The sequence below is a fragment of the Sorex fumeus genome, unplaced genomic scaffold (assembly GCF_029834395.1).
Source record: "Sorex fumeus unplaced genomic scaffold, SorFum_2.1 ptg000226l, whole genome shotgun sequence".
Taxonomy (NCBI): domain Eukaryota; kingdom Metazoa; phylum Chordata; class Mammalia; order Eulipotyphla; family Soricidae; genus Sorex; species Sorex fumeus.
This window is the reverse complement of record NW_026606283.1, coordinates 796,054-820,449: the sequence shown is the minus strand read 5'-3', so window position 1 is coordinate 820,449 and position 24,396 is coordinate 796,054. Positions and strand designations below refer to the sequence as shown.

At 54.5% G+C, this 24,396-nt stretch overlaps 1 protein-coding gene across 2 annotated transcripts in view; it reads left to right on the top strand.

Annotated features, from left to right (window-relative positions):
- The window catches only part of ILDR2 (immunoglobulin like domain containing receptor 2), a 211,067-nt gene extending 188,281 nt beyond the window's left edge, over positions 1-22,786 (top strand). Inside the window, exons 5-11 of one of the 2 annotated variants that reach the window (XM_056108555.1) lie at positions 5,458-5,514; positions 8,509-8,655; positions 10,315-10,488; positions 18,352-18,465; positions 19,753-19,969; positions 20,893-21,469; positions 22,694-22,786. In XM_056108555.1, coding sequence (XP_055964530.1) covers positions 5,458-5,514; positions 8,509-8,655; positions 10,315-10,488; positions 18,352-18,465; positions 19,753-19,969; positions 20,893-21,469; positions 22,694-22,729 — 1,322 coding nt within the window. In that variant the 3' untranslated portion in view covers positions 22,730-22,786. The remainder of the gene's footprint in view (positions 1-5,457; positions 5,515-8,508; positions 8,656-10,314; positions 10,489-18,351; positions 18,466-19,752; positions 19,970-20,892; positions 21,470-22,693) is intronic. The other variant, XM_056108556.1, reaches the window with a different exon arrangement.
- Positions 22,787-24,396: the final 1,610 nt, after the last annotated feature.

Sequence of the window (24,396 nt, the reverse complement as noted above, 5' to 3'; positions counted from 1 at the left end):
TGGGGCCCCGGGGACAGGGCCAGGGGCAGCCCTGAAAGGCGGCCAGGAGCCCCGGGCTGGCCTCTTTCTGCAAAGCAGCTGTGGCTATTCAGGCGGGCAGCAGGTGCGCTCTTAGGCTCAGCATCCTGAGAAGGGCTTAACGCTGACCATCCCGGGTCTGCCCAGCGCCCCCGACCCCTCCCGCCGGCCACTTTCTTTATTCCGTTAAGGAGGGTCGCTATTGTTGAACCCTCTGTCTCCCCATCCCCCCATCTGGGTGTCTCAGCCCGGTGCCAGGCTGGTCCAAGGGAGCTCAGGAGCCCAGAAACACAATTTCCTCCCTCCTCGCCTCCTGGTCTGGGATGTGTCCCAGCACCAACGCTTGTTTGCCTTGTGTGTGGGAGATTCCCAGCACCACCCACCCCCCTGCCAAAACCAAAGCACAAGATTCCAGGAGGAAAATCTGAGCGAACCTGGCCAAGCCCAGCGTGTTAAGAATATAATAATATTTTTGCATCTCTTCGGTCTCTGCGGGGTGGGGAGGCCGCATCGTAGTTTGCAAAGGCAGAATCCTTTGCAATCATTTTTATGATTGTTTATTCGCCCGTAGCAGTCGGTGAATGCCTTTTAATTAGACCCGACTGTGTTATGATATATTCAGTAATCATTTTTTTTCTGGTTGCCACTTTCAAAGGTGCTGAAATTCTTATCCATCGCGAACATTTCCAACATCCAATTATACTTTAATTATATACGTAGAGAAACAATACCATAATACCATGAAAAAACAAACAAACATCAGGGTCCCAGGCTTTTCGGAAACCAGAAAGTAATTGGCACACATTTCTGAATTAAGGGTAGATAAATGGGAGGTGGTGAGATATTTGGACAAATTATGAGAATGTGGATGAGTGGATCTGGGTTGTTCTTGGTTTAATCATTACTCAGCTGTGTGTCTCTGGGGGAAGTTCTTTTTTTTAAATTATTAATTTTCCTTTAGTTAATACTGTTTAAAAAGCTATAGAAAAGTCACTATAGTACTATGTAGCTGTTAGAAAAGATGAACTCATGAAATTTACATACAAGTGGTACTACATGGAAAGTTTCATGCTAAGTGAAATGAGTCAGAAAGAGAGGGACAGACATAGAAAGAGTGCATTCATCTGGGGAACATAAAGTAACAAAATAGGAGACTAACACCCAAGAGTGGCTGAGATTAGTACCAGGAGGTTTATTCCATGGCCTGGAGGCCAGCCGCACACGCTAGGGGAAAAGGCAGCTCAAATAGAGAAGGGAGCACCAAATAAAGGGTGTTGGGAGGATCTTCCCAGGATGGTACATGCATGCTGAAAGTAGACTCTAGACCAAACATGATTGCCACTCAATGCCTCTTTTGCAAACCACAGCACCCAAAAGGAGAGAGAGAACAAAAGGGAATGCCCTGCCACAGAAGCTGGGTGGGGTGGGGGGGATGGGGTGTGGGGGTGGGAGGGATACTGGGATCCGTGGTGGTGAAGAATGGGCACTGGTGGAGGGATGGGTACTCAATCATTGTATAATTGAAACCCGAGCACAAAAATTTGTAAGTCTATAACTGTACCTCATGGTGTTTCACTAATAAAATAAATAAATGAAATTTAATTTAAAAAAAGAAAAGTCACTGTAGGAGTTCAAAGCTCCAAAAGCAATCTTATTTAAAATTTTTATTAGTGAAACACCGTGGGGTACTGTTGCAGATTTACATTTTTTTGTGCTTGGGTTTCGATTGTACAAAGATCAAATACCCATCCCTCCACCAGTGCCCATTTTCCACCACCATCCCTCCCACCCCATCCCCCCCATCCCACCCTGCCTCTGTGGCAGGGCATTCCCTTTTGCTCTCTCTTTCCTTTAGGGTGTTGTGGTTTGCAATAGAGGTATTAAGTGGCTATCGTGTTTGGTCTATAGTCTACTTTCAGCACGCATCTTGCATCCCGAGCAAGTCCTCCAAACATCCTTTACTTGGTGTTCCCTTCTCTATCTGAGCTGCCTTTTCTATGGGGGAAATTCTTAACCTCTCTTAACCTGAACTAATGGGGGAAAAATGGATTTGATAGGACTTTTTTTTTTTTTGGTCAACTTTTTCCACTTGTAAACCCTTTTCACTGGAGAAATTTTTACATCATCACAGGTAGATAGGTATGTGAACAGGTACAACAACTAAAACATTTGCTGATAGTAAATCATTTAAAAAGTATTTTAGGGGCTGGAGCGATAGCACAGCAGGGCGGGCATTTGCCTTGCATGCAGCCAACCCGGGTTCAATTCCCAGCATCCCATATGGTCCCCTGAGCACCGCCAGGAGTATTACCTGAGTGCATGAGCCAGGAGTAACCCCTGTGCATCATCAGGTGTGGCCCAAAAAGCAAAATAAATAAAATAATTTAAAAATTAAAAGAATATTTTAGGGGCCCAAGAGTAGCACAGGAGCAAAGAGTCAGGATAAGCCCTGAGCAGAACTGAGTATGACAAAATAAATAGATATAGATATATTTTTAATGGCCCACATTTAATTCTTTTTCCTACATGGACCCATGGTTCAAGAACATTAAGGCTAAGATAACCTCCGAGTTCCTTTATAGCGATAAACTCGGATTCTATAATTAAATGTGAACAGAAGAAGTTGGTGTCTTGGGCCAAGCTTATAATCACTGCCAAAGAACCCAAAGCATTTATTGTTGAGTTCATTGCAGCTGGTACAATATTAGTCATTTTATGGCGAGGACTCACCGTTAGCTTTATTTATTATAATTTCAAGGAACTAAAATATAAAAGATAACAAAGAAGGAAAAGTGCACGTGAGACACTTAAGTACAGAGTTTATAAATATATCAGAAAGAAAGGGCGCCCATAGCCACATCTGTGATGGGTAATCAGAAACTATATTTATTGGATGCCTGGTTACCATGGGAATGCAGGATAGAATCAGAGGTGTGTGCCCTTGGGAAATTTTTCCTCTCTCCTGGATTCCAAGTAGCCCTGAAATCACATTCCTGTGAAAAGGCCGGAGGGGGAACTGCTTGTCTCAGAGATGAGACATTTTATTTATTTATTTATTTATTTGAGATGAGACATTTTAAAAGGGCATAGCTCCCACCGTCTTTATTATTTATTTATTTATTTATTTATTTTGCTTTTTGGGTCCCACCCGGCGATGCTCAGGGGTTCCTCCTGGCTCTGCACTCAGGAATCACTCCTGGCAGTGCTCGGGGGGACCCTATGGGATGCTGGGAATCGAACCTGGGTCGGCTACGTGCAAGGCCAACGCCTTCCCCACTGAGGTATCTCTCCAGCCCCAGAGATGAGACATTTTAGATAGCTGGAGGCCAAGAGAATAGGACACAGACAGTCTCCCCAAGATTGCAGGCATTGGAGGAAAGGCTGGAGGCGGAGGAACCCAGGCAGGCATTGAACAGGCTGAGAAAGAAAGCGCTTTCTGTCCTGCTCCAGAGGACCTTAGCATCAGGAAGTGCGGAGACCCCCAGTTATTAGGAAGCAGAACTGTCCGAAACGGTCCTCAATCCAGACCCCGGAAGGCTGCCGCTAACCACCGGAGCTTGGATTGAAGCTCCGGAGGGCCAGTGTGATAGTACAGCGGGGCAAGTGCTGGCCTTGCACGCGGTGCACCCGGGTTTGACCCCCGGCACCACATAGAGGTCCCGTGAGCACTGCCAGGAGTGATCCCTGAGCGCAGAGTCAGGGGTAAGCCCTGAGCGTTGCTGGGTGTGGTCCAGAAAAGCAGGAAGGAAGGGAGGGAAGGAGGAAGGAAGGCAGGAGAGAGGAAGGAAAGAAGGAAGGAGGAGCAAGCTAGGAAGGAAGGAAGGAAGGAAGGAAGGAAGGAAGGAAGGAAGGAAGGAAGGAAGGAGAGGGGGAGGGAGGGAGGGAGGGAAGGAAGGAGGGAGGGAAGAAGGAAGGAAAGAATCAAAGGGGAGGGAAGGGAGGAAGGAAGGGAAGGAAGGAGGAAGGTAAGAGACGGAGGGAGGGAAGAAGGAAGGGAGGGAGGGAGGGAGGAAGGGAGGAAGGGAAGAGATGGAGGCGGTTGAATTTACAGTCTGCCTCATCTCCGCCCCCCCAAGAGTGCAAAATTTGGCCACAGTAGTGTGGTATGAAACTCATGGGCATGTACATGTGTTTATGTGTGTGCGTGTGTGCATGTGTGTGTATGTCTACATGTGTGTATGTGCCTGTGTGCATGTGTAGTGTATGTGCGTGTGCGTGTGTGTGCATGTGCGTGCATGCGTGCATGCGTGTGTGTGTGTGTGTGTGTGTGTATGAGTGTGCATACATTTGCTTAGTAGGCCTGATTCACTGGGTCTGTTCAGGTGGAAATTTATTCTGAGTAGATTATGCAAGATTTGGGGTTACAAAGCGCTGAATGGTGCACAGCGCCCCTGGGCGTTGCCTGAGTCTGAGTGGCGGTTTGGAAAATCTCAAGGCAGCCCCGCCCCCCTTCTCAGACATCAGAGCTGAGACCGAATCCTAGAAGAGTGACAGTGACACAAGAGCACTAGGAAGCATCAGCCCTTCCTTGGAAATGACAACACAGGAACGGGATTCGGGAGCGCGGAGCTGCTGGCAAGGGCCATTCTCAGGGGCTGTTCACGCCGGAAGCAAAAGGAATTTATGAAATAAAATTATCCCTTGAATCCACTAGGTTTGCTGCCGTCCGAGTTGTCACAGAAAACCTGCGGAAAATCTCTGCCTGCATTCTAGCACAGTCCCTCAGATTCCTTCCACCCTCACAATTCTTTGTTCTTTCGGGGTTTTTTTGTTTGTGTGGGGGCCATGCTGTGGCCCTCCGGGGCTACTCCTGGCCCTGTGCTGAGGAGGGGTGTCTTCGGGGTGCTCTCGAGATCCGTGCAGAGCCGCGGGAACACCCCGCCCTGTGTCATATCACGCAGGAGGTTCTCGGGTCCCTCTGGGACCAGCTGTGGGTAGCAGATGGTGAAAGCATCAAGCACATGCCAATGGGCTGGAGAGACGGGGCGTGCGGCGGTTCGCACTTTCTGGCTTCTAGAAGCTTCTCATCACGGGCAGCTAAATATAGCGTCACGGCGAGGGGTGACTTCGCGCCAAATGTGTGCTTTTGTTTTCACACGGACACGGGACTGTGTGCACCCGGGTGGAGATGTAGGTTGAGCGTTTGGACACAAGCGTTGGCCTTCCCGCCCCGACGCGTGGGGAGGGAGAGAGAGAGAGAGAGCGAGACGGTGCCCGTCTGCCACTCTGAGCCCAGCGCATGGTCTCCAAAACAGAGAGTCGGAGAGAAAATTCTGGCTCTGCCCCTGCTCAGGGGTAGTGGCCACCAGTGACGGACAGACGGGCAGGCCATTCCCTGCCTCCCACCCCTGGATCCCGCATCCGTTAGCTCCTGCGTCGGGCTCTCTGCTGTTGGCCTCTGCAGTAACTCTTCTCCTTCTTCTCTTCCTTCACCCCTAGGCAGGACAGGGCTGCTTGCTGACCTCTTGCCCAGTTTCGCTGTGGAAGTTATGCCAGGTACCCCTCCTTGCTTTCACTCTCTGTGGGCTTCGTCTGCTGCGTCTCCGTCTAGCCTATCCGGGACTTCACTCACATGCTTGTGTCTGTTCTGTCTGTGCCCGTTTGTGTGCGTGTGTGTCTCTCGTCTGTTCTGGGGTGAGCTAAGTCTCTCGGGAGAGCCTGGGGAGAAGGCGTTTCTCCTGATGACTTCGGGGTACCAGGATAAGGGACCTCAGCAATAGGCTGGAGCGATAGCACAGCGGGGAGGGCGTTGGCCTTGTGTGCGGCTGACCAGTGTTCGATCCCCAGCATCCCCTAGGGCCCCTGAGCCCCGGCTGGAGTGATCCCTGAGCACAGAGCCAGGAGTCAGCCCAGAGTTTTGGGGGGGGTGGAGCCAGCAGTAACCCGTGTGCATCTCCAGGTGTGAAAAAGAAAGAAAGAAGAAAGAAGAAAGAAGAAAGAAAGAAAGAAAGGAAGAAAGAAAGAAAGAAAGAAATAGGGCTGATCTGGGGGTCCCTGAACTTCAGTATTAGGCCCGTCAGAATTCTTGCCAAGGCCGTCTCTGCTGGAGCCTCACTCTCCCTACGAGGAAACAGCCATGCGGGCTCCAGTTTATCATTCTGGCAAAGCATCATTTCGAGTTTGTGTTTGTGGGGCTTCCCTGCTCCTTTTTAATTAATTAATTTATTTTTGGCTTTTAGGGTCACACCCAGCAGTGCTCAGGGGTTGCTCCTGGCTCTGCACTCAGGGATCATTCATGGCGGGGCTTGGGGGACCCTATGGGATGCTGGAGCCCGAACCCGGGTTGGCTGAATGCAAGGCAAACGCCCTCCCTGCTGGACTATGGTTCTGCCACCCCCCTGCCTTCTCTTTTTTTGTTTTGTTTTGTTTTAAAAGACCCCCTAGTGCTCTGCATATAATCTCAGGGACTTGCCTCTTCTCATCACCCCCCAGCAAATCCTTGGGGATCATAGTTCCAGGACAACTGCTCCAAACATCATCTCTGCTCTCTGAAGCAGTTTAAGTGGGATGCATCAGTTTAGGACATGCTTAAAGGGGCCGGAGCGATAGCACAGCAAGGAGGGCGTTTGCCTTGCACGTGGCAGACCCGGGTTCGATCTCCGGCATCCCATAGGGTCCCCCGAGCACCGCCAGGAGTGATTCCTGAGTGCAGAGCCAGGAGTCAGCCCTGAGCATCACCAGGTATGGCCCCCCCCAAAAAAAACAGACAAAAAGAACTTGTGCAGAACTTGTGCAGCTTGTGCAGGTGGGGGGAGAAGGGTGGAGGGAGAGAGGGAAAGAGAAGGAAAGAGAGACGGAGAAAGAGAGGGAAAGAGAGGGGGGAAAGGGAGAGAGAATCTCTAGCTCTCAAAAGCTGTAGTTGCTCTTGATTCAGTTCAGGTTTTAAGAAACTTCCAGAATGGGGCTGGAGCGATAGCACAGCGTTAAGGCGTTTGCCTTGCATGCGGCCAGCCCAGGTTCGATCCCCAGCATGCCATATGGTCCCCTGAATGCTGCCAGGAGTAATTCCCGAGTGCAGAGCCAGGGGTGTAACCCCCCCCAAAAAAAAACTTCCAGAATCTTCACAGCCAGGCTGCCGGCCTGAGTCCTCTCGGGCTCGACTGGCCCTTTGCCCTTTGCAGACCAACCAAACACCTGCACGGCCCTTGCCCTGTCTTGGTGCTGAACCCAAGGACACCTCCTTGTCCCTGGTCCAAAGTTGCCTCAAGTTTGTCTAAATTTTCTCCTCATACTATTCTTTTTTTCTTTTTGGGTCACACCTGGTGATGCACAGGGGTTCCTCCTGGCTCCTGGCGGTGCTCGGGGGACCCTATGGATTGCTGGGAATCGAACTGGGTTAGTCGCGTGTAAGGCAAATTCCCTACCCGCTGTGCTATCACTCCAGCCCCTCATACAATTTTTTAAAATAGTTTTTCATGGCATTGACTTCAAACTAGGTCAGCCATTGTCTCTCCCAACCCATATCAAGAATTAACTGTATTTTTCTTATCTGTTTTCGCCTCCCTGTTAGCTTCCAAGGACCCCTTCATAATTCTTTTTCTTTTTTTTCCTCCAAGGTAATCTGTTTTTATTCTAAATGCTGGAGCAGGGAGTATCTCACCCGAACCAGCTAATCTTGGAGTTGGGGGCTAGTGGTGTCTTGTGTGCATGGACCTATTGTTTTATCATATCACTGCTAAAGCACCTCCCTCAGCGAGAACACCCCAGACTTGGAAGGGGGCCAAAGAGGAGGAGGGGGGCTTCATTGGAATCTGTCAGTGAGAGCTAGGGGAGGTTCTAGAAAGTTCTTCCTCCTCCTCCTCCTCTGCCCTCCAGAACCTTCATCACGCGACCTGTTGGCAAGCTCGGGGCCCTTACGGGAAGGGATGCTGGAAAAAAAATTGGACTTGAAGCTTGTCCCCAAACTGTGACTTGGAGACAAGTCACTCGGGCCACGCCGTCAACCCCCTTTCCTCCCGAGTTGAGTAGATCTGGATTCCTTTCTCTTCGGTTGTGACAATGGCCCAGCCCAGTGGATGTGTCTGCAGTACCCTCCACTTTGCCACCCCTTGAGCCTATGCTGGCCCAGGAGTGCCCCATTCCAGTGCGCCCAGGGGCCGGGGACAGTCCCCCTCTCTGTGTGCCCCGGGCCTCAGTGGGGTGGTGCTGGGCCGCAGCCTACTACAAACAGGAAAGATTTTCATGCGGTGCCTCATGGGTCCTGAGAAACACTGACGGGGCCCAGGAAGCATTTCCTCAAGGTCCCACTTTCCACAGATGAGAGATTCGTGTCCCCAGAACCCGCTGTGTCCATCGGGGCCCGGCCAGCAGTGTCTCCCCGAGAACCCCGTTCTCCCCTCATGGGACAGGCAGCTGCCTCTTGCCAAGTTGCTCCTTCATTTCCCAGGAGGGCCCCTGATGTCCCCGGCCCCCAGGATGGGGGTGGGGCAGCTAGGCGACGGTGGCCTTCAGGGGCTGGCCCTGAGCGCGGCTTCCTGTGCATCTCTGCAGAGTGGGTGTTCGTGGGCCTGGTGGTCCTGGGATTCGTGCTCCTCTGCGTGCTCGTGGGGATCTGCTGGTGCCAGTGTTGCCCGCACAGCTGCTGCTGCTATGTCCGCTGCCCCTGCTGCCCGGACACCTGCTGCTGCCCGCAGGCCCGTGAGTGTCCCTTCCCTTGCCCCCCGGCCTGGAGGCCAGCATCCCCAGGCCTGCTCGGAGCAGGGTCCCCCATGTTTCATGGGGGTGTTCATCGGCCCCCATGTTTCCTGTCCACTGCAGTCCTTCTGCATGTGTACATACATACACAGACACACATGCATAGGTACATACATGCACACATGCACATATGCATGGGTTCATACATGCACACACATGTATAGAAGTATACACACCTGTATGATACATACATGCACACACAGACACGCATGCATGGATATATACATGCACAGAAACACATGCATGAATACATATATGCACACACATACATAGGAACATGCATGCACACAGACACACATGCATGGGTACAAGCATGTACACACAGACACACATGTATAGAAATATACATGCACACACATGTATGATACATACATGCACACACAGACACACATGCATAGGTACATGTATGCACACAGACATGCATGCATAGAAATATACATGCACACATGCATGATACATACATGCACACACAGACACACATGCATAGGTACATGCATGCACAGAAACACCTGCATGGATACATATATACACAGACAGACACACATGCATAGGTACATGCATGCACACACAGACACACATGCATAAGAAGATACACACATGCATGATACATGCACACACAAACACACATGCATGGGTACATACACATGATGGCAGGAAGGGGGGTGTCTGCACAGCGGGTGGGACCGCACCCCCAGACAGGAGGCAGCACAGGCAGAGGGTGCTGGGCCCAGGGTCAGCCCCAGGGGACTCCCCTCCCCCCCGGCGGGGCTCCTGCTGGATGTGACCAGCCCAGCCTGGAGTGGGCAAGACGGGTGGGTGAGGGCAGAACGGCTAGCCCTCTGCCCGGCTGCTGGGCCTCTGGAGAAGAGGGGCTGGGCGTGGGGGACCCACCCTGTGGCCATGTCGGCGAGGGGGGCTGCTGGGGGCTGTTGCCGTCGCTGCCTGGATTCCCCTGGGGGTGCCGTGAGCAGAGCTGGGGGGCTGCAGAACGGCGGAAGTGGCCGAGGAATCCAGCACATCTCACAGACGCATGCGTGGGTACACACATGCACAGACACACATGCATGGGTACATACATGAACACACAAACACACGTGCATGGGAACATGCATGCACACACGGACACACATGCATGGGTACACATGCACACAGACACACATGCATAGGTACATGCACACATAGAGACACACATGCATGGTTACATACACACAGACACACATGCTGGGTACATACATGTGCACACAGACACATGCATAGGAATATACACGCACACCCATGCATGGGTACATATATACACATACAGACTACATGCATGGGTACATACATGCACACAAGACACATGTATGGACATGTTCACGCACACATGTACACAGAACAGCATGCGTACAGCTACATACACACTGCACACTGGCACGTACATGTGTTCACATTACATCTGTACATACAGCACTGCAGACACAGGCTGTGTACATATGTGTGTCCCTGTGTGGGCACGTGCATGCGCTTGGGCACGTGGCCCATGCACACAGTCACACACATGCCCCTGGGTACTGAGGGCACCGGCAGACGCTCACCTCTCCTTGCTCTTCTCTCCCTCTGCAGTGTATGAAGCAGGGAAAGCCGCGAAGGCCGGGTACCCGCCCTCCATCTCGGGGGTGCCGGGCCCCTACTCCATCCCCTCCGTCCCCCTGGCAGGAGCGCCCCCCTCCAGCATGCTGATGGACAAGCCGCACCCACCGCCCCTGGCCCCCAGCGACTCCATCGGGAGCCACAGTGGTAAATGCAGCCGACGCCCCCCCACCCCACCCCACCCCATCCTCCCAGCCCCTACATCCTCGTGTTTCCTCCCACTGTCCCGGGGTGCGAGACAGTCCTGAGACGGGAGGAAGGGGCGTGGCATGGCGCGCAGTCCAACATCACCCCTCCCTGCCCGCTGTTTCGGAACACGGGGGGGGGGGGCAGGAGGGGGGTTGTGAGGGGCTCAAGGGTGGGGTCCCAAGCTCAGAGTCCCCTGCTGGATTGCTCAGAGCAGGTGAAGGCTGGGAGTGAGCGAGGCCGGCACAGCCCTGGGGAGGGGGAGCTGGGGAAGATGCGGGAGGCAGGGGTCGCCCGCTGAGACAGGGCTGGGGGGCACACGGAGAACGGAGGAGCCCACGGGAATCAGGAGAAGCGGGAGCCTCTCGGCAGCGCGCTGAGGGATACGGGGAGGCGGCAGATGCACCGCGACGGGTGACAGGTGGCCCCCGGGGGCCTGGGAAATGTGTGACGCTCGTTCGGTCAGTGGGATGCTGAGGAGCCGTGGTGGCAGCCCGCCAGAGTGGGACAGCGAGAAGACGCATCTATTTTTGTTGCTCTGGGCCCACTCGAGCAATGCTTGGGGGGTCACTGGTGCAGGGTGCTAGGCCCGAGCCCGATTCCTGAGTTCCCCCAGGAGCTGACGTTTCAATTCTGAGGAGCCTCGAGGGTGGGAGAAACAGGCGCCTCCCGCTGCAGCGCCCCGGGTGGAAGTTGCCTCCCGCTCCCACCTGGTCTCTGGTCCCCACCCCCCCACACCCCAGCCTGGCTGTCCTCTGTGAGTCATTGGTTCTCGTGTCCACGCCTCCCTGAAGCTATTAGTGAAATTCTGACGTCGTTGTCGGAGAACTGCTGAGTCACGGAATGTGTGCGAGATAGTTATAGGGGCTGCCCCCGACCACACTTGGAGAAGGGGTGTGGATGGGGGTTCCCGCCCCTGTTGCTCCCTGTGCCCCCCCGTCTTCCTCCCCCACCATAATTCCCCATCACTTGGTCCAGTATAAGAAAATTACTTCTTGGGGCCAGAACGATAGCACAGCAGGGAGGGCATTTGCCTTGCACACGGCCGACCCAGGTTCGATTCCCGGCATCCCATAGGGTCCCCTGTGCACCGCCAGGAGTGATTCCTGAGTGCAGAGCCAGGAGTAACCCCTGTGCATCGCCAGTGTAACCCCCCCCCTAAAAAAAAGAAAAAGAAAATGACATCTTTTAGAGGACAGTGACTTCCCCCCTTCCTGTTTCTACTGCTAGCAAATTGGATATTTAGGGACTCATTAGGTTGCCAGGGATGGGATCGAACCCAGCTTGGCCACGTACAAGGCCAACGCCCTCCCTGACTCACTCTTATCTCTCCGGCCCCAGGTGAGATTTTCCAGGGTCCCACACGAAACAGGACCCAAGTTGAGATGACTGTGTAAAACCACCCAGTGATAGTGTTGAGGACAGAGAGCGATGACTGGGTGGGGGGTGAAGGGGGAGGAAGGATGGGGAGGGGGACAGTGAGAGATTCTTGAGAGGTCCAGGATGGAGGGATGGAAAAGGACCCATGAGATCCAGCAAGAAAGTCCCCTTGGGGGCTGGAGCAATAGCACAGTGGGGAGGGTGTTTGCCTTGCACGCGGCCGACCCGGGTTCAATTCCCAGCATCCCATAGGGTCCCCCGAGTACCACCAGGAGTAATTCCTGAGTGCAGAGCCAGGAGGAACCCCTGAGCATCGTCGGGTGTGACCCAAAAAGAGGGGGGGGGGAAGTCCCCTTGGCCACAGCTGGGATTTGGAGTGGGGAAATCAAATGGAAGTGAGGAGTAAGCCGAAGAAAAATTGAAAGAATTGCTAAATATCCAAGACTTGGCTTTTTTTTTTTTTGGTGGGGGGAGTCACACCCAGCAATGCTCAGGGGTTCCTTCTGGCTCTGCACTCAGGAATCACTCCTGATGGTGCTCGGGGGACCCTATGGGACACCGGGGATCGAACCCTGGTCAGCCACGTGCTGGGCAAACACCCTCCCTGCTGTGCTATCACTCCAGTCCCCAAAACTTTCTCTGTCTCTCCCTCACCTCACTTCCCTCGTGCAATTGGTCACCAAGAGTCCTTCAGGTTGTACCTCAAAGGTAAAGGTAAAGGTAAAGGCCCTCCCGTTGATCGTCGATTTGCTCGAGCGGGCCCAGTAACGTCTCCATTAGAGACTTTGTTGTTACTGTGTCTGGCATATCGAATACTCTCGGTAGCTTGCCGGGCTCTCCGAGAGGGGCGGAGGAATCGAACTCGGGTCGGCCATGTTGGCCGCTTGTAAGGCGAACGCCCTACCCGCTGTGCTATACAGGTTGTACCTCAAAATGGCCTGGAATTAGTTTTTTCACCCCACCCACCTCCAGTTCAGCTCTCTTATTCCTGATTTCTGGCCCTTTCTTCTCTCTTGAGACATTCCAGTAGGAATTTTCCCTCCCTGTTTTTTTGTTTTGTTTTGTTTTTGTTTTACTTGGGGGCCACATCCAGTGATGGCCAAGGTTATTCATGATGGGGCTTGGCTGTGTGCAAGGCAAGTGCTCTACCCACTGTGCTATCTCTCCGGCCCCTTTTCCTAGCCCCTCTCCCCCCGCCCTTTATTTTAGTCACCTCGGCTCCTGCCTTGTTTTTATCCACTTTCTCTCCCCAATGACCTAACGACCACTGATTCTTCTTGCAAGAATGGAGTTGTCAGGTAGGGTTTGAAATGTCATTTTCCAAACCAGTAAAGGTTGCAAGTCTGTCTCTCTCTCTCTCTCTCTCTCTCTCTATATATATATATATATATATATATATATATATATGTCTTACTGTATGTAGACAGGGAAAAAATGCAAATTTTAAGCATCACTTCTCCCACTGCTGAGTTCTTTCCACCCTGAGACAGACCTTGCAGCTGTTTCGTCTTCCATAAACAGACTCCCTGAGCTCGCTTTGAACGGGAGAACCAGGCCCTCCCCGTGGATGGTGGTCCTGGAGATTCAGGCCTCTTGCAGGCTTTATGATGTTAGCTCTGGCTAAAAGGGGGGATTTTGTGGGGGAAAAAATACTTGAGCCTTCGTCGGGTCCAAAATATCAGCTCTGTGCTTACTTTGGCAGCATATGTACCAAAATATCAGCTCAGATCCTTGAACTAGAAAGATGTTTTTGAAGTTCAAATTTGGCACTCAAGTGAATATCCCGGTGTCTGTTCTCAGCAAAATCCAGGTTGTGGAGGCCAATGGTACCAAAGAGGGGCTGAAGTTTAGAGGGCTTAGGTTGGAAAACACTTGTAAAGAGAAATGAATCTCCCTGAGCTGAAAAGGGATGGGGGGTATGTGGTGGGAGATGTTTTCTTTCCTTTTTTTTTGCTTTGTGAGTCACACCTGGTGATGCACACGGGTTACTCCTGGCTCTGCACTCAGGAATCACTCCTGGAGGTACTGGGGAACCCTATGGGATGCTGGGAATCGAACCCGGGTCCGCCGCGTGCAAGGCAAACGCCCTCCCCGCTGTGCTATTGCTCCAGCCCTGAGAAGTTTTCTCTTGAGTCTGGAATGTAGCCAACAGTCTGGGACATTACTTATTAAAATGTCACCACATGTCAAAGAGTTCTCCATTCTGGTGACAGTTCCACTTCACAATGCCCGAAGTGCCTGCCATGGACCCTGGACTTTACATGGATCCAGAGTGATCTGGAATGCAAAGGCTCTTCCCCCTGAAGTCTCTTTGGGAAGACCAGACACTTAACACTGACGATGCAGGCAAATTGAAATATGGAAGCACTTAAGATACAAGTTAAAAGTGAGCTGGAGCGATAGCACAGCGGGGAGGGCATTTGCCTTGAACGTGGCCGACCCAGGTTCGATTCCCAGCATCCCATAGGGTCCCCCGAGCACCGCCAGGAGTGATTCCTGAGTGCAGAGCCAGGAGGAACCCCTGAGCATCACCAGGTGTGACCCAAAAAGCACTGCTCTGCACTGCACTGTCTTCCAGTTGTTCATCAATTTGCTCGAACGGGCCCAGTAACATCTCCACTGTGAGACTTGTTACTGTGTTTGGCATATTGAATACACCACGGGGAGCTTGTCAGGCTCTGCCGTGCGGGCGAGATATTCTCGATAGCTCGCCAGGCTCTACGAGAGGGGCGGAGGAATCAAACCCGGGTCGGCAGGGTCAACTGCGTGCAAGGTAAACGCCCTACCCAGTGGGCTATCGCTCCAACCCATGACCCAAAAAGCAAAAAAAAAAAGTTAATAGTGAATTTTGATTTGTGATTTGTATTTGTAAGTTGAGAGGAGGGAGGGCGAGAGACAGAGACAGAGAAATTTTGTGCAACTGCTGGAATCAAAAAAAAGCCCATAGATTGGGTTGACCGGAGCGTTGTCCCTAATAATCACCAAGAACTTAATGCAGTCTGCAGAGCTGATCTCTGCTTCTCCGCAAGGGTGTTGAAAGGGTGGGGAGCACTCCTCCCCCATTTTCTTTGAGGCCTCTGATAAACTATGGCTGCTTTTGCAGGCATCCGAGTCCTCCATCCAGTCATCCAACCCCGTAACCGCCTGGGAACAGACTGAGCAGTTCTCGTTTTAATTGAACTGTCTATACTACCCTGGAAATGCATCTGCAGGGGTGGGCGCACACAGGACTGGAGAAATGAAACCTCCCTGCTAATGAGTGCTTCCATGGGCTGGAGCGATAGCACAGTGGGGAGGGCGTTGGCCTTGCACGCAGCCGACCCGGGTTCGATTCCCAGCATCCCATAGGGTCCCCAGAGCACCGCCAGGAGTGATTCCGGAGTTCAGAGCCAGGAGGAACCCCTGAGCATCGCCGGGTGTGACCCCAAAAAGCAAAAAATCAAAAAGAAATAAAAAAAATAAAAAACCAAGAATAATAGGGGCTGGAGCGATAGCACAGTAGGTAGGGTTTTTGCCTTACACACGGCTGACCCGGGTTCGATTCCCAGCATCCCACAGGGTCCCCCAAGCACCACCAGGAGTAATTCCTGAGTGCAGAGCCAGGAGGAACCCCTGAGCATCGCTGGGTGGGACCCAAAAAGAAAAAAAATAAGAATTGCTTTCATGTATGGATCGGGGGTTCAACCTCTGGGAGGCTCCTCTATGGGGCACACCTGAGATCCTGGACTGTTGTAGCCATTCAAGTTCGTCTTTTAGCACCAAACTCATGAGAGAGCCTTTGACCAGGGGTGCCTGGTCGTGGAAGGAACGCAGGACAGAGCCAAAGCTACAAGCGATCATGTGACTTCTCGGGGACATTTGTCCAGCTTTGGGTGCAGAGGATACAAGAGTGCCCCTGGGTAACTGTGAAGTACTCCCAGGCCAGTGGGGCACCTCTGGGGTCTTCCTGTCTGGATTTCTCTTCTATATGACAGGAGGTCTGGAGCGATAGCACAGCGGGTAGGGCGTTTGCCTTGCACAAGGCCGACCCGGATTCGATTCCTCCACCCCTCTTGGAGAGCCTGGCAAGCTACTGAGAGTATCCTGCCTGCACGGCAGAGCTTGGCAAGCTCCCCGTGGCATCTTCAAGATGCCAAACACAGTCACAACAAGTCTCACCATGGAGACATTACTGGTGCCCGTTCGAGCAAATCGATGAACAACGGACAGGATGACAGTGCTATGACAGAGAGGCCAACTATCCACTAGGCCGTGTGTGAATGCGGTGGCTTGGGTCCAGCCCTGCCCTGGCAGGGGCTCCTGAGGACGCCCCTGAGTAGCTTTCCTAGCCATGAGTGTGGCGAGAGACAGGAGTGGCCTTCAGGGTGGAGAAACGTCCCCTGGGAGACACTGGGTGAGACCCTTTGGCCCTGACGTTTTGGGCGCCCGTGTCTTCTGCCTCCCGTGGCTGTTCTGTCCCTCTTCTTTCCCTTCTTTCCCTTCCTGATATGCCCCCTGCCTTCTCCCCTCCCCCCAGCCACCGTGGGGACGGGCATCGGAGCCCCCTGATCCTGCAGCGAGACCAGGCTTTGTTCCGAAGAGCCAAGGGAGGGAGGGGGGAAGCGATACCATTTTTTTCTCTCCTGCCCTCGCCTTGTTTTTCCTTTTCACTTCCGCCCTGAAAATAGCACCTGCGTGCGCAGGGCAGCAGGTCGCCTTCCACCCCTCAGAGGTGACACGCGTTCCCTTTCCTAAAATGAAAACGCTCAGGAAACAAACCAGGGCGCGGGGCCTGCGTCCTGCCGAGCGCCTCTACTGCTAATCTTAGCTCCCGCCGTCTCCCCGGGGCGACCAGCGGTGTCTGGGTCCCCTCTTTGGAGACTCTGAGGTTTGGGGGAGTGACCCGTGGCCCCACCAGAAGTGGGGTCCTCCGCCTCTGCATGCTTGGTCTAGAAGCTGGGTTGGGTTTTTTTTTTTGCTTTTTTTTTTTCACTTTTTGGGTCACACCCGGCGATGCTCAGAGGTTCCTCCTGGCCCTGCACTCAGGAATCACTCCTGGTGGGGCTCAGGGGACCCTATGGGATGCTGGGAATTGAACCCGGGTCGGCCGCGTGCAAGGCAAACGCCCTACCCGCCCTACCCGTTATCACTCCAGCCCCTCGAAGCTGGTTTTCATGCCTGTAAATCACGCCCCACTTTGGGAGGGACCTGAGAGGTCAGAGGGCAGGAAGCTGAGGTTGACAAAGGACTAAAACGGGCCCACAGCTCTCTCCACCCCAAATCGGCTTCTGGGATTTGCGGTTCTGACTCCTTCTGTATAAATATTGATGGCCATTGCTGGGCGGGTTCCTAGGAAGCACTTAGAAGCAAATGCCATACTTTCTTTTGTTTTGCTTTTCTGACCACACCCAGCGGTGCTCGGGCTGATTCCTGGCTCTGAACTCAGGGATCACTCCTGGTGGGGCTCAGAGGACCCTGTGGGAGGCCGGGGATCGAACTCGGGTCAGCCATGTGCAAGGCCAGCGCCCTTCCCCCTGTCCTATCTCTCCAGGCCGTCAAATGATTTTTGATTTTTAAATTTGGGTCGGGCTGAAGCGATAGCACAGTGGGTAGGGCGTTTGCCTTGCATGCAGCTGACCCGGGTTCGAGTCCTCCATCCCTCTCAGAGAGCCCAGCAAGCTACCGAGAGTATCCCACCCACATGGCAGAGCCTGGCAAGCTCCCCGTGGTGTATTCGATATGCCAAACACACTCACAACAAGTCTCACCATGGAGACATTACTGGGGCCCGCTTGAGCAAATCGATGAATAGTGAGAGGACAGTGCTACAGTGCTATTATTATTATTATTACTATTATTATTATTGGGCTGGAGCAATAGCACAGTGGGTAGGGCGTTTTCTTTGTATACAGCCGACCCGGGTTCAATTCCTCCGCCCCTCTCAGAGAGCCCGGAAGCTCCCGAGAGTATCCCGCCTGCACGGCAGAGCCTGGCAAGCTCTCCATGGCGTATTCGATATGCCATACACACAACAAGTCTCACCATGGAGACGTTACTGGGGCCCGCTCGAGCAAATCGATGAACAACGGGAAGACAGTGCGACAGTGCTAAATTTGGTCACACCTGGCAATACAAAAAGCTTCCTCCTGGCCCTGCACTCAGAAATCACTGCTGGCAGGGTTCAAGGGACCATCTAGGATGCCAGGGACCCAACCCGGGGGACCCCTGTGCAAGGCAAGTGCCCTCCCTGCTGTCTGTTCGGCCCCCCAACCCCAAGCAACTGAGAGCACCTGAGTCTGGAGCTGGGACCCCCAACCACTCCGGCGACCTTCCCACTGGTTCCCTGGGGCAGAGGGTGGTGGGGTTCGGAGAGAAAGGGAACCATGGTTTCCGGTTGGCAGATTCGATAAACGCCTCCTTCCGGTTCTTTCCACGACATCACCTGTTGGCCCTCTTACCCCGCAGTGCGCAAAGGGTACCGGATTCAGACTGACAAGGAGAGGGACTCGATGAAGGTCTTGTACTACGTGGAGAAGGAGCTGGCGCAGTTTGACCCTGCCCGGAGGATGAGAAGCAGATGTGAGTGTCCCTCTTCTCCTGCCCTGAGCGCGAGGGACCCGGGTTCACAGCTGGGGGGCTGGGGCCTGCGCTTGCAAACTCAGGTAGCTGCGAACTTGGGGGCCAGAACGGTGGTGTACTGGGGGCATCATCCTGGGACAAGTAGCTCCGAAGACCAAGAGAAAGGCTTCGGGTGTGAAGGGGAAAACAACCTGGACTCTTGGGCTTGTAGGGCCTCTTGTGTTCCTCCAACTGTGCAGTCTTGGTATGGGACAGTGATTGAAAGTCTTGCCCACAAAGGCACTTGCAGGGGTTGGAGCGATAGCACAGCGGGTAGGGCGTTTGCCTTGCACACGGCCGACCCAGGTTCGATCCCCGGCACCCCATAGAGTCCCCTGAGTACTGTCAGGAGTGACCAGGAGTGATCCCTGAGTGCCGAGCCAGGAGGAACCCCTGAGCATCACCGGGTGTGACCCAAAAAGCAAAAAAAGGGGGGGCACTTGTAGAATAGTAAGCCACCTCGTGGAAGCTTAGGCACCATTTTCCCCAACAGAGAGGGTCACCATCGGACTCTGCAGCTGCCCACGCTGCACGGGGAAAGTGAAAGAGTCTCCCATAGACCCATCCCTCAGAAGAGAACGCCGGGGGCAGGGGGATAGATAGACGGGGTGAAGGCACCCGCCTTGTATGCGGCCAATGCCAGGTCCATGCCCAGCGCAGAACAAGTACCAGTTGAAGCCCTAGATGTTCCCTGTGGGCCTTGGAGTGACCGTCCTGTCCAACCGTACATTCTCCAGGGCCCTCTTGGCGTGGAAATTCCAAGAGACTGTCTGGGTGGCTGATTGTCAGAGGCGCCAGAAGGCCGGGTGACGAGGTGGTTCCCTCTCTCTCTGAACCCCGCCACCCTCCGCCCCGGGAACCAGTGGGAAGCTCGCCCGAGTTGTTGGGGAAACAGTTCCAGACTCGCGGTGCTTTCTGCAGACTTGGAGCGGCAGAGTCCTCCCGCTCCGCGCTGCTAAATCCATTCCGTCGGCCTTGCTCCGCGGCCGTCCTCCCCCACGCCGGCTATAAAAAGACCATCTCCAGATTGGAATGGCAGGCAGGCAGATGTCCCGCTCCTGACAAGCTAGTTGTAACAGTTGTCATGGAAGCCTGCGAGGGGACCAGAGGGGGACCGTGGTGGAGAGGGCGCCCAGGGGAGGGAATCTGGAGCACCCCCACCCCCACCCAGAGGCAGGGAAGCTTCCGGCATGCAGCCTGGGCTGGGGCAGGGTGCCAACCCTGTCCTGCCCGCCTCTGCCCCTGCAGACAACAACACCATCTCGGAACTCAGCTCCCTGCACGAGGAGGATGGCAGCTTCCGCCACTCGTACCACCAGATGCGCAGCAAGCCCTTCCCTGTGTCCGGGGACTTGGAGAGTAACCCCGACTACTGGACCAGTGTCATGGGGGGTGGCAGTGGTGTGAGCCGGGGGCCCGCGACTGTGGACTATGACAAGGAGGAAAGGGACAACTTCCGGCACAGGTGAGGATGCCACGGGGAGGCGGGTGGGGATGGGGGGATGACGACACACAGGTCCATTGGTATCCATTTAGATCCCTTTGGATCCCTTGGGTCCCTTTAATCCCCTTAGAATCCCATTTAGATCTCTTGGACCCCTTTAATCCCCTTAGGGTCCCTTTAAGTCCTCTGGGTCATATTGATCCCTTTGGACCTCTTAGATACCTTTGGTCCCCTTCAGATCTGTTGGATCTCGTTGATCCTCTTCGGATCCCTTTGGATCACTAGGATCCCTTTGATTTCCTTAGGTCTTTGGATCTCCTGGGTCTTCTCAATACCTGTGGATTTCTTAGATCCCGTTGATCACCTTCAGATCCCTTTGTGTCTACTGGATCTCTTTGATCCTCTTTGGATTCCTTTGGATCACTTGGATTCCTTCGATCCCCTTAACATCCTTTTGGGTCTCCTGAGTCCTGTTGATCCCTTTTGTATCTCTTTAGATCCCTTTGATCCCCTTCGGATCCCTTTGGATCTGTTGGTCTCTTTAGATCCTTTGATCCCCTTCAGGTCCCTTTGGATCTGTTGGTCTCTTTAGATACTTTTGACCCCTTCAGGTCTCTTTGGATCTGTTAGATCTCTTTGAATCCCTTTGCTCCCCTTCAGATCCCTTGGGATCTGTTGGTCTCTTTAGATCCTTTTGCTTCCCTTCAGATCCCTTGGGGTCTGTTGGATCTCTTTAGATCCATTAGATCCCAACTGAGTTGCCTTCACCTCCCTGAGCCTGGTAGGGGCGCTGTGGCCTGCACCCAGATCTCCATATCCGACCCCAGGACCCCAGCGGGCACTTGTACCGCTCCCGGCAGCTCCCCCTCACCCCCGTCCCCCCAGCCACGGGTCCTGGGTCCGAGCCCCCTTCGTGCCCTGACCCGTGTCCCCGGCGCCCGCAGCCAGCCGCGCGCCAAGTCGGAGATGCTGTCGCGGAAGAACTTCGCGCCGGGGGTGCCGGCCGTGTCCATGGACGAGCTGGCGGCGCTGACCGACTCGTACGCGCCACCGCCGCCGCCGCGCCGGCTGGAGCGCGCGGACACGGCGCACGGCGAGTACTACCCGCGCGCGCGCGAGCCGCCCTACAGCCCCGCGCCCGCGCACCTGCCGCGCCTGGTGAGCCGCACCCCGGGGCCCGCGCCCCGCTACGCGCGCGCGCCGCGCCCCGACGACGCCGCCAACGCCGAGCGCGGGGGCAGCCTGGAGACGCCGTCGCGCCTGAGCGCGCGTCTCGGCCCGCGCAGCGCCTCCTACTACGCCTGGTCCCCGCCCGGCGGCCGCCACCGTGGCGACAGCGACGACGACGACGAGGACGACGACGACGAGGAGGAGGACGAGGACGACGACGCGGCCGAGGATGCGCTGCCGCCCTACAGCGAGCGCGAGCTGAGCCGCGGCCCCTCGTTCCGCAGCGCGCGCGACCTGCAGTTCCACGCGGGCTCCGAGAAGCGCAGGAAGAAGGAGCCGAGCAAGAAATCGGTGGGTCAGGGGTCCCGGAGCGATGGCACAGCGGGGAGGGTGTTGGCCTGGCACGCGGCCGACCCGGGGTTCGGTTCCCAGCATCCCCTAGGGTCCCCCTGGAGCACCTCCAGGAGGGATTCCTGAGTGCAGAGCCAGGAGTCAGCCCTGAGCATCGCCCGAGGTGGCCCCAAAACTCCAAAGTCAAACAGAAATCTCATCACGGGGTTGGGGACAGAGCTCAGCAGTAGAGCACTCGCCCTGGGACCGGAGTGATAGCACAGCGGGGAGGGCGTTGGCCTGGCACGCGGCCGACCTGGGTTTGATCCCCAGCATCCCATAGGGACCCCCGAGCACTGCCAGGAGTGATTCCTGAGCGCAGAGCCAGGAAGAACCCCTGAGCATCGCCGGGTGTGGCCCAAAATCAGTGCGTCCAGAACCTCCCCCCCCCCCCCCGTCCGGGGCTGCAGGGAGGGACCCCCAGTCGGCGGAAAGGGGCCACTTGGCACATGCATGCAAGCTGGGTGTGCTCCACCAGTTTCCCAGGATTACGGGGAGGTAGGGGGGTTTGCCCTGTCCAGTCAGCCCCGCACATTCTCCTTGGAAACAGGGGCTCTTTTGAGGGGTTGGGTTTGGGGGCCACACCCAGCTGTGCTCAGGGGTTCCTACTGACTGCACCCAGGTGCTCTGGAGAACCCTATGGGATAGCTCTGGGGACCCTATGGGAGGGCAAGGATCAAACCCAGGCGGCCACTGCAAAGCCAACGCCCTCCCCACTGTGCTATCTGGGCCTCTGAACCGTACTACCAGGGGCAGACAATCAGGGTCCTCAACCTCGTGTCCAGGGGGAGCCCCATGGTTCACATCCAGGTGGGACTGATTGATCCGAGAGCTTAGTGCCCGCTGCTTCATATTGATCAGATCGTTAAGAACCAGTTTTAAGCCTCAGTGGAAGTGATTAAATCCAGCGTGCCTGGGGCCAGTCAATAGCACAGCAGGAAGGATGCTGGCCTGGCACGCGGCTGACCCCGGTTCCATTCCAGGCATCTCACTGGGTCCCCCGAGCACTGCCAGGAGTGATCCCTGAGCGCAGAGCCGGGAGGAACCCCTGACTATCACCAGGTGTGACCCAGAAATAAAGTATCACCCGGCTGGCTGGAGGGACGCCCGCAGGGATGGGGGACGCTGAGCTCGGCACGTAGGGGGTGCGTGTGGGTTAACATCTGGGCTCCTGCTCTTCCCCAGAACGACTTCCCCACCAGGATGTCCCTCGTGGTCTGAAGTGGTTTTTTTCAAGACCTGCGTGGAGAAGGCTGGACAGCAGAAGCTCGCTGCCCCAGGGGGGTCTAGGCACCTCCCGAAGACAGCAGGCGTGGGCACAGCTCTGTCCCCAGTCTGGGAAGAGGGCGGCTAACTGTGTTCTGGCCAGATCTCGGAGTCAGCCTTGGATGGGCTGAGCTGGGGGGTGCGGATTCCGAGTCTCAGCACCCTCCTGACTCCTTCGAGGAACTTCACAGAGGAAAAAAAAAACTGCCTGTGAGAACATTCTAGACCCCCCCGGGGCTTCTCCTCTGCAGAATTCTGACTCCCCTCTTTGTAGCTGGACTCAAATTGCTTTTGCAGTTCCGCCGGGGAGTCAGCGAGGGACTGCTGATTCCCCAGGAATCTCTGGTTCCCAAATGATCCCTGCCTGTCCTTCCCGTGCCAGACTGAGAGGCACAGGAATTGCAGGCTGCTTGGTGACCAGGATAGACCACTGCAGGCAAAATGTATCACCACCACGATGGTTACAATAAAACCGGAAGCACCTGCTCAGTTTAACACAGGGGCCTGCTACGCCTTGGCAAAAAAAATGACTTGCACTTGCAGTTCTAGAAGCAGCCGGAATGCTCTACAACATTCTAGAAGCCACAGGAATACTCTGGAATGTTCTAGAAGAAGCAGGACCATTCTGGAACTAAATGAACCACATGTATCTTTTTTGAGAAGCTTGGCTAAGTATTTTTCCCCCCATTCTAAGAACATAAACTTTCTCTTCTGCGGTTCACTTTGGTGTCTGAGTCTTGGGCATTAAGGGCTCACCTCTTCCTTCCCACCTCCCCCCTACCTGCCTCTGGTGGACGCCACACCCAGCCTCTCGCTGCACCCCAACGCGTTGTCATCTGGTGCCTTTTGAGAATGGTTTAAAAGAAGGGGAGGAAGTCGTGACGCAGCTGAAGAAAACAGAAGGAATTGTGAGGGGGGCAGGAAAATAGAGTTTCCTTCCGTTTTGAAGGTGAGTCTAGACCTCCCTCCCTTCCCCAAAAACCTACTTTTCCACTTGGGGTTTGTATTTCTTTTTTTTTTTTTGCTTTTTGGGTCACACCCGGCAATGCACAGAGGTCACTCCTGGCTCTGCGCTCAGGAATTACCCCTGGCGGTGCTCAGGGGACCATATGGGATGCTGGGAATGGAACCCGGGTCGGCTGCGTGCAAGGCAAATGCCCTATCTGCTGTGCTATCGCTCCAGCCCCTGTATTTCTTTCTTTCTTTCTTTCTTTCTTTCTTTTTTTTTTTTTTTTTTTTTTTGCTTTTTGGGTCCCACCCTGCGATGCTCAGGGCTGACTCCCGGCTCTGCACTCAGGAATTACTCCTGGCGGTGCTCGGGGGACCCTATGGGATGCAGGGAATCGAACCTGGGTCAGCTGTGTGCAAGGCAAAAGCCCTACCCATTGTACTATTACTCCGGCCCCTTGTATTTCACTTTGCCACGAATTCTTCTCACCACTCGGGCCATCTGGACCTGTCCTGGGCTGGTCATTGGCCACTCTAGAGGGCTTGGGGCTTGGGGGATGCACTGAAGGGTGATTATTTGTCTTCCTCTTCCAGCCTTACCTAAAAGAGATTTTGCCTCAATCCCAAAGCTACGTCTCTGGCTTCTGTAATTTGTATAGATCGGGGCGGAGGAA